The following is a 9,855-nucleotide window of genomic DNA, read 5'->3' as shown; positions in this document are numbered from 1 at the left end:
AGAATGGCCCCACCAGCAAAAAAAATGGGGACCTCAGTCCTACAACTACAAGGAACTTGATTCTGCCATCAGCCTGAATCCTTGAAGTAAATCTGTGCCTGCTGCCTCCTGATAAGCATGCTGCCCAGTCAACAAGACACTCTGAAACTGAGGACCTGAGCAGAGAATACAGATGAACTGTATCAGAATTATTGACCTACAGAACTGTGAGATAACAAATGGGTGTTATTTTAAGCCAGGAAGTTTGTGATAACTTGTTATGCATTAACAGAACACTTAATGTACTGAGTATCTCAAAGACTGGGTAAAGACATTTTTAGTACTTTCTCAAAGTTTCATTCCAATAAATATTTATAAGTAACTAGACGTTTGTAAAGTTTACAAAGTGTTTTTTTTCATATATATATTTTAATTTAATCCTCCCATCAACTCAGTAAAAAGAATATCCTTATTCTCCACTCTAAAATTTTTATAAGATATATAATTTTATTGCTCAATATCACAAAGGCAGACAATAAAATTATGACTAAAATCTAAAACAAATGAAAATAAAAGTAAACAACAAATGAATATAACAAATTAAAAATAATATAATTAATTATGCTTTTTAAAATGTGTGGCCAGAATTAGCATTAAAGATTTAACACTCACCAGGGCTGGAGCTAGGATGAGGCAAATGAGGCATTTGCTTTGAGTTCAAAATTTAAAGTAAGGGAAGACCAAAAATTCTCAGTAATCAAAAGAATAAGGTTTAGGGAAGAGGAAGCCATTAGAACTTTAGTCATTCATTGGCAGCATGGCCACTGAAATGGTTAAAATGCTATTGAAAACAGAAGGTTTAAGGATGAGCAATTAGTCCAAGTTAGACTGCAGCAGAATCAAGGTAAAGGTGAACGAAGTCTTCAACCACAGAAAGGCTCAAGTTTTTGCCAGATCACTCTAGAGACCTTCTTTTGTTTGAGAAGTTGTTATTATATCATTCAGGGAGTCACAGGATGGGTAGGGTAACAGGGAGAGAGGGAAGCTATAGTAGATAAAAAGCTCTAAAATCAATTCTAACAGCTGAATGGTGATAAACCTAGGTTTGTATTTGCTTTGGCCCATTTTGTGTTCCTATAATAGTAAAATACAGACTGGGTAGTTTATAAGAAATGTATTTTTTACACTTTTGGAGGCCAGGAAGACCAAGGTCAAGGGGCTTGCATCTGGTGAGAGCCTTCTTGCTACATCATCCCACAGTGGAAGGCAGAAGGGCAAGAAAGCACAAACAAAAGACAGAGGAAAGGGCACTGAACTCATCCTTTTATTAGGAACTCACTTTCATAATAACTAACCTGCAGTAACAGCAGTAATCCATTCATAGGAGCAGAGCCCTCAGGACCTAGTCACCTCGTAAAGGTCCCACATCTCAACACTATTGCTTTGGGGACTAAGTTTCTAACACGTGAACTTTGGGGAACATAGTCAAGCCATAAAAATAACCTAAGACTCCTTACTCATAGATTAATATCTTTGCTCCATAACATTCTACATTTCTAGGCTTATTAACCCAGAAACATGTCATAAAAGTTACAAGCTCAAGAAGTAAATATTCACTGAACAATCTAAATATTTCTTTTAGTAACAGGTGAATTGAGAAGTTGGAAAATTTCTTTTAATAAATTATGACAACATATTAGCATATCTATTCAAATACATGAACATTTCTGCATTTACCACATTAATGAAAAGAGTCTTGATATAAAGTTCATTTGACTAGCCATATATTGAATAAGTTTGTGAACCCAGAGGGAAGAGTGCCACAATTGTTTTTTAGGTCTACATACATGCAAGCTAAGATAATAACAAAACTCATATCACTTACCATATCCATATTACAATTTGTAAAGATAAAAATAAAATCCAGTTGGCCTACTAACTGGCTAGCTATATAGGAACAACACAGAAACCTTCAAAGAAAGGTAGCTTTGAAGAAATCATAGTAACATTTTCTGTTTTCCAAAATTATAACTATTTGTAGGCACAAGTAATATGTCATGTGACAAACACTAGGGCCTGAACATTATTTATTCCAACACTTCTAACTAATAATCCTTAATAAGAGATTAATTACTCAATGGGTTACAAACCAGATTCATTCTCCAGAAAAATATTTTTTGTAACTCAAAATTATAAATATGTATTAAAAATTTTTGGACTAAAATGTTTTCTGATATCAATTAGACAACGATTTTATTTTATTTATTCCTCTGGGCAGTAAAATGGCACACCTTAAGAATAGCAAATGAAGGTTAATAAAAGATTCTACCTCTAGATCTATTTCAGCTAATAATCTCAAAAGGAATAATAGAATTAGAGTATTATAATTCTGCAGCCACTAATGATGAACGAGAGTGATGATCCTGAGTGACTGTACCACCATCACCACAAAAAATGAACACACGCTATGTATCTCCTTTTTTTTTTTTTTTTTTTTTTTTTTTTTTTTTTTTTTTGAGACAGAATCTTGCTCTGTTGCCCAGGCTGGAGTGCAGTGGAATGATCTCAGCTCACTGCAACCTCCACCTCCTGGGTTCAAGTGATTCTCCTGCCTCAGCCTCCCAAGTAGCTGGGATTACAGGTGCATGCCACCACACGGGGCTAATTTGTTATGTTTTTGGTAGAGATGGGGTTTCACCATGTTGACCAGGCTTGTCTCGAACTCCTGACCACAAGTGATCCACTCGCTTTGGCCTCCCAAAGTGCTGGGATTACAGGCGTGAGCCACCACGCCCAGCTGCTATGTATCTCCTAATGGAAGTGCACAGCATCATCTCTGGAGTGGTTTTGCCCACAGATGAATAAATAAATAAACCTTAATCTGAACAAGCTTCTCCCTATAACTATTGAAGATTATGATGCTGAAAGGTATATTGGGTTATTATTCTATTTTCTGTAAAGTTGTATATAATTGAGAATTTATATAATACATGATTTATTATAAATATCATGCCTTTAAATTGGAAAACTCAAGTAAAATAAAACAATTTTTAATGAAATATAAGTCAATAACTAGGTTCATAAAGAAATAGAAAACTTTAATCAGATAGTACAAGCAAACCGTAGTCTAGCCCTGGGCACCCGCAAAATCTTCCAGGATCAGCCATGTTTGGAAGCCCATTACACCAAATGATGAAGGAAAAGTTGATCACCACATTAAATAAACTCTTACAAACCATACAAGAAGATGGGAAGCTATTCAACCACTTTAGCAGGCTAGCTATACTTGATACAAAAACTAGATGATCATATCCCAAGAAAGAACACTTCAGCCAAATTTACTCACATAGAGACAATATTCTAAATAAATTTATAGAATGTCTAATATAGCAGTGAATAATACAGCAGTGAAGAAATAGGGAAATAGATTGTGTCTAAGAAATGCAAAGATCATATCATAAAAGGAAAAATGTGAGTTGGAATTCACTATGTTAATAGAGAAAGAGAAAGCATTTGATCACATGCAGCAGTAAAGGAAAAGCCACTGGTAATAATTAAACACTAATTCATGGTAATAACCTGTAGTATACTTACATTAGAATGGAATTTCCATATCATAAAATAAACAGCAATCATACTATTTGAAATGTTGGCAGCATTCTCAATAGTTCAGAACCAGATACAGAGGTGTGGTACCAATTCTGCTGGTCAAACACGGACTGGATTGCACAGCCAGTATACAGGCACACAGAAGGATACCAAGATAAAATTTATGAAAAATGAAAGGAAAGAGATAATATGATCCTCTAATTAAAAATTCTAAAGAAGTCAGCTCACAAAATATCCAAATGTATAAATAAATTCAGTAAACTTGTATAGAAAATCACTATAGTAAAATCAGAAATCTAGCCACATGAAACAAACAACTAATTAGAAAATGTAACAATTGGGTGGGAGTGAGGGAGGGAGAGCATCAAGAAGATGATTGCTGGCTAATGGATGCTGGGCTTAATACCTATGTGATGGGATGATCTGGGCAGCAAACCACCATGGCATATGTTTACCTATGTGACACAAACCACCATGGCACATGTTTAGCTATGTGACAAATCTACACATCCTGCACATGTACACCAGAACTTAAAAGTTGAAGAAAAAAAGAGAAAATGTAATAACAATCCCAGTATGTGGGCAAGGGACATGAACAAACACTTTTCAAAAGAAGATATACATATGGCCAAAAAGCATATGAAAAAAAGCTCAACATCATTGATCACTGATGAGAAACGCAAATCAAAACCACAATGAGATACCATCTCACAACAAATAACTAATTAGAAAATGTAACAATGTAAAAAATAGAATGATTATTACCAAAAAGTCAAAAAAATAACAGATGCTGGAGAGGTTGTGGAGAAAAAGGAATGCTTACATACCGTTGGTGGGAGTATGAATTAGTTTAACCATTGTGGAAAGCAATGTGGCGATTCCTCAAAGAGCTGAAAACAAAACTACCATTCCATCCAGCAATCCTATGACTGGGTATATACCCAAAGGAATATAAATTATTCTATCATAAAGGTACATGCACACATATGTTCATTGTAGTACTATTCAAGAGAGCAAAGGCATAGAATCAACCTAAATGTCCATCAACGGTAGACTGGATAACAAAAACGTGGCACATATACATCATGGAATACTATGCAGCCATAAAAAAGATCATACCCTTTTCAGGAACATGGATGGGACTAGAGGCCATTATTCTTAGCAAACTAACATAAAAACAGAAAACCAAATACCACATGTTCTCACTTATAAGTGGGAGCTAAATGATGGGAACACATGGACACATATAGGGGAACAATAAACACTGGGGCCTTTTAGAAGGTGGAAGGTGGGAGGAAGGAGAGGGTCAGGAAAAATAACTAATAGGTACCAGGCTTAATACCTGGGTGATAAAATAATCTGTACAACAAACCCCCATGACACGAGTTTACCTGTATAACAAACCTGCACATACACTTCTGTACTTAAAATAAAGGTTAAAAAAAAGAAGCCTCAAGGAATCTTATAAAAAACATTTGTGCTACCTCAAGGCTTTAAGTCACTGAAATTCACTGTGAACTGGATTAGGATCTTACGGGAGGGGCGGAAGTAAAGCTTTTCAGAAATTCAAACCTGACTCAGCCAGTGTAGTAGAAACAAAACAAAAGTAATATACAAAGCATTAAATTGAAAGTAATGGTTTCAAATAAGGAAAGATCCTAGCTACTCCAGATTTTCTCTAAGAAGTTCTTTTCTGGATTCCTTTTAGTGCCTGAATGAAAGATCCTTTGATGCTTTTGTCATCCTCATTTTTCTCCTAATGTACCGTCCTGAAAACAATCTATTTCAATAAATTTGAGAGGGCTTTAAAAATAAAAAAAAAGTGTAATGAAAAATATACCATTCAAAAGAGCAGCAACATTCAAAATATACCTAAAAAGAACATTAACAAAAACATACACACTCTATCAAAGCAAATATAAAAGTTTACTGATAGACTCAGATGGATGCCTAAGTAGAGTAATACAATATATTTATACGTGGTGAACATAATATTGTACAGATGTCAATTATCTTTATTTACAGATTTAGTACCTTATTTGATGGCCTCAAGTCAGCAGAGAAGTGGCCCTGTACCTATAAAAAGTCACGATAAGACACTGAGTGAGGACTGAGGGCGTTACCTACCCAAGAAGAGGGACCCCCACAGACCCCGCCCCTACTGTCAATCTTGGGAGGCCCCAGGCATGGCTGCTAGGCTCACGCTCCACCTTACTTCCTACTCTGAACTCAGGGAAATGATCCTTTTTCTGAGGCTGACTGATTCAGCTTAGCAAAGAGAGAAGTCCCAGTGCCTGCAAAGTCAGTGAAAGAAATATATGTATTTCTTTAAGAACTGCCCCTCCCCCAGAACACAGAACCATTTGCTGTTATGCTGGGAGAGCAAGGTGGGCGTGGCCGGAAGTGTTTCTCTTGACCTATATTCCACGTCATCAAGCTGTTACGGGCAAAGCCTTGGTCTGAAAGATGTGGCCAGAGAAATAAATTTCAGGATCCGGCAGGTGTCAAAGTGAGTATCGTTTGTTATGACCTTCGAGACACACTTTTCCCAGAACAGAGGCGGCCTCATAGAGACCCATCCTTCTCTGCTCTGTCCTGCTCCCACCGTCAACTCTGTGTGTCCCAAAGAGCAGCTGTTAGGCCTAATACCCTTACTTCCTGTTGGGAATCTGTGGGATGGGAAGCCATGGTCTAAAGCGAGGCAGCCTCAAGTCAACAGAGGGAGGACTCAAAGGACTAAAGTAAAATTAATATCCTGAGTTAGAACTGATGTGATAAACCCCCACAAACAGTCCCAGCCTGCGCCTGCCTTATGGGTTCCTAAAGCAATACCCTCAAGAGAACCAGCAGAGGTGGCCATTCTTAGACCAAGGTAGAATCTCCCTACCAAGGCTGTGAACACTATCTTATCCTCCGTCTTCTAGGGTGACCTCTTCATCAACCCAACTGCCTGCACTATTGTCTGTAATTCCTGACAAGAGTAATTATGCCTCGAGGTCAGAAAAGTAAGCTCCGTGCCCGTGAGAAACGCCACCAGGCTCGTTGTGAGAATCAGGATCTGGGTGCTACTCAGGCCACTGTGGCAGAAGGAGAGTCGTCCTCCTCTGCCAATCTTCTCTTTGGTGATAGACCCCAGAATTTGCCTGCTGCTGAGACACTTAGCATCCCTGAGGCGTTTCAGGGAGCCCCATCCACCACCAATACTATTGCACCTGTTTCATGCACCAGTTCAAATGAAGGTGCCAGCAACCAAGACGAGAAAAGTCTAGGTTCCTCAAGGGAAGCTGAGGGCTGGCAAGAAGATCCCTTAAGCAAGAAAGTAGTGTCGCTGGTGCATTTCTTGCTTCAGAAGTACGAAAAGAAAGAGCCAATTACAAAGGGAGATATGATAAAGTTTGTTATCAGAAAGGATAAGGGTCACTTCAATGAGATCCTCAAGAGAGCCTCTGAGCACATAGAGCTGGCATTTGGTGTTGATTTGAAGGAAGTGGATCCCATCAGGCACTACTATGCCTTTTTCAGCAAACTAGACCTCACCTATGATGAAACAACCAGTGATGAAGAAAAAATTCCTAGGACTGGCCTCCTGATGATTGCACTGGGTGTGATCTTCATGAATGGCAACCGTGCCCCAGAAGAGGCAGTTTGGGAAATTATGAATGTGATGGGTGTATATGCTGATAGGAAACACTTCCTCTATGGGGATCCCAGGAAGGTCATGACCAAAGATTTGGTGCAGCTAAAGTACCTGGAGTACCAGCAAGTGCCCGACAGTGATCCTCCACGCTATGAATTCCTGTGGGGTCCAAGAGCTCACGCTGAAACTAGCAAGATGAAAGTCCTGGAGTTTGTAGCCAAGATGCATGATACCGTCCCTAGTGCCTTCCCATCCTGCTATGAAGAAGCTTTGAGGGATGAGGAACAGAGAGCCCAAGCCAGAGTTGCAGCCAGGGCTCATACTGCTGCCATGGCAAATGCACGTTCCAGAACCACGTCTAGCAGCTTCTCCCATGCTAAGTGAAATCTGAGGTTGGTTCTTCACTTTTTGGTCGAAAAGGTCTGTCAACATTCTAATAGTGGAGGGCCATGGTGGGGCTGGAAGAAATAAGTGTATATCATCTTTGTGTTCCTATTGTATATTGATAACTAGAGTTTTACTTTTCCTTCTTTTTTTTTTCCCTAGGTTACATTTCAAATGTTGAAGTCTGAAGAAGATTGTTTTCTTTGTGGAAGAAAAAAGCAATCAACATTCTAAGTAGTGAATGGCCAGGGTGGGTCTGGAGGGAACACAGCATATATCATGTTGTGTTAATATTCTATAGTAACTTGGAGTTGTATCTTTTTCTTTCTTTTTTTTTTTTTTTTGGTGTTATATTTCAAATGTTGTTTCTTTTAATAGAAGTTTTAGATTACTTCAGAATCGAAATTTATTAATGACTTTGGTTACACATGTATTGCTATTTAAGAGTAGGAGTTTTATTGTTCTGTAAAACAAATTGGGAAACCTTCTTTCATATTTAATGAGCCAGAACAAGGAAACACAGTATTGGAATAGGTATTTCCTTAAAAAATGTGAAATGATTTAGCAGTAAAATTTTGGAGATCAAAACATAGGTGAGAAAAAGTAATACTTTTTAGTTCTTGGTTTTCTTTATCCATTTTATTCTGTTATATAAAGATAAAAGAGTCATACCTGGATTGCTTAGCTTACTGAAGAAGGTAGGAAAAAATAAAATGTTTATGAACTAGCATCTATGCTTACTGCCTCATTCATTCCTCCAATATTAATAAAACATCTGATCTTTGAAAGTAATTTTGTTAGAAATGGGAAAACTAGGATACAAAACACCCAGCCCTGCTTAGACTTTTACAATTAATGAACAATAATAATGCATGGAAGATGGTGAAATACTTCTAAGACCTAAAGTACAAGTAAGAAGAGGGAGTAAGGAGGTAAGGAGTTCGAGAGGGGTTTGGGAAAAGTGCTGGAGTGTATCTGGCTGAAAATGGTAAGGTGCAAATTCTCTGAAGAAAGGCCCTTTTAGACTTTTGGAAACTATGAGTCTCTCAGTGGGATATACTTTTAATTTAAGCTGGGTGGTGAGCTACATGAAACTGTGGGACTGGAGAGCAGAGGCCAGGCACTCAGATGGTGTGTCTCATTGTTGAAGGACAAAACCCTGGAGTGGAAACCTCCACTTAAGAGTTACCTTGGTGACATCAATAAAGCAGAAGAAAACCTCTTGGAGCAGAAGTGGATAGTGTCCTGTGCTCTTGTTCACATTCAGTTGAACACATAGCATAATCTAGTTATTTTATGTACAGCCTCCCCAGGGAGTTTTTGAGAAATAATGGTGAAACTGCCTTGATGTGGGATGCTGAAAAGCTACTGTGTTGGCTCCTTTGCTCTGAACTGAGAGAGCCAGATCCTAGTATTTAAAAGGACATATTTTTGAGACAGGGTCTGGTTCTTTTTCCCAGGCTGGAGCACAGTGGTGCAATCATGGCTCACTACAGCCTTGACTTCCCAGGCTCAAGCAATCCTCCCACCTTAGCCTGTCAAGTAGCTGGGATGAGAATCACACATCACCCTACCCAGCTAATTTTTTGTATTTTTGTAGAGATAGGGTTTCACCATGTCACCAAGGCTAGTCTTGAACTCCTGACATCAAGTGATCCAACCACCTCAGCCCCCCAAAGTACTGGGAATACAGGTGTGAACCACCACACTCAAAAGGATATTTTAATTATCTTCAGTGTAATTTGGCAAACTCTAAGGGAGAACACATTTAATGATGATGAAATGAATGAAAATAGGGGTGGTTTGGATGGAATGGCACCTGGGGGGGAAGTTGTTGGTCCTTGACACAAATTCTAGGACTTCGTGTTTCATTCAGCTGAGGAAGACTCCCTACATGCAAATTCACCAACTTATATTCAGATGGGGAAATTTTATTTACTTTTATATGCTAAATACATAATGAGCTAATTTGATATTAATTGTCCTAGAAAGCTGCATATTTTCCTGAATTAATAAAAAATAAATCTCCCCAGAGGGGAGGGTGATATCATCTGTAGTAAAAATAATTATATAACTACCATTCTTTAAAGACCCAATATTTTCCATAATTCTGCTAAGTGCTTCATATCCATTACATAGATTCCAACAGTGCTACAAGTTAGGACTTACCAGACATTATTTGCCAAACTTATAATTTTAAGTTTACACGGCTGATAGGTGACAGAGCTGAGACTAGACCACTAGTC

At 38.1% G+C, this 9,855-nt stretch overlaps 1 protein-coding gene across 1 annotated transcript; it reads left to right on the top strand.

Annotated features, from left to right (window-relative positions):
* The first annotated feature begins 5,972 nt into the window (after positions 1-5,972).
* On the top strand, positions 5,973-8,338 carry LOC105534407 (melanoma-associated antigen B18). Its single transcript, XM_011973123.1, has 3 exons — positions 5,973-6,097; positions 6,513-7,645; positions 7,772-8,338. The coding sequence occupies exon 2, from the start codon at positions 6,575-6,577 to the stop codon at positions 7,607-7,609; it is 1,035 nt and encodes a 344-aa protein (XP_011828513.1). The 5' UTR covers positions 5,973-6,097; positions 6,513-6,574; the 3' UTR covers positions 7,610-7,645; positions 7,772-8,338.
* The last annotated feature ends 1,517 nt before the right edge of the window (positions 8,339-9,855 follow it).

Source organism: Mandrillus leucophaeus, unplaced genomic scaffold (assembly GCF_000951045.1).
Source record: "Mandrillus leucophaeus isolate KB7577 unplaced genomic scaffold, Mleu.le_1.0 Scaffold1345, whole genome shotgun sequence".
Classification (NCBI taxonomy): domain Eukaryota; kingdom Metazoa; phylum Chordata; class Mammalia; order Primates; family Cercopithecidae; genus Mandrillus; species Mandrillus leucophaeus.
Note: the sequence above shows the minus strand (reverse complement) of the source record. Positions and strands in the feature narration are given on the sequence as shown.

Excerpts from the sequence above, each read along its gene's own strand:
- LOC105534407 (XM_011973123.1), top strand. The coding sequence starts at position 6,575 with ATGCCTCGAGGTCAGAAAAGTAAGCTCCGTGCCCGTGAGAAACGCCAC.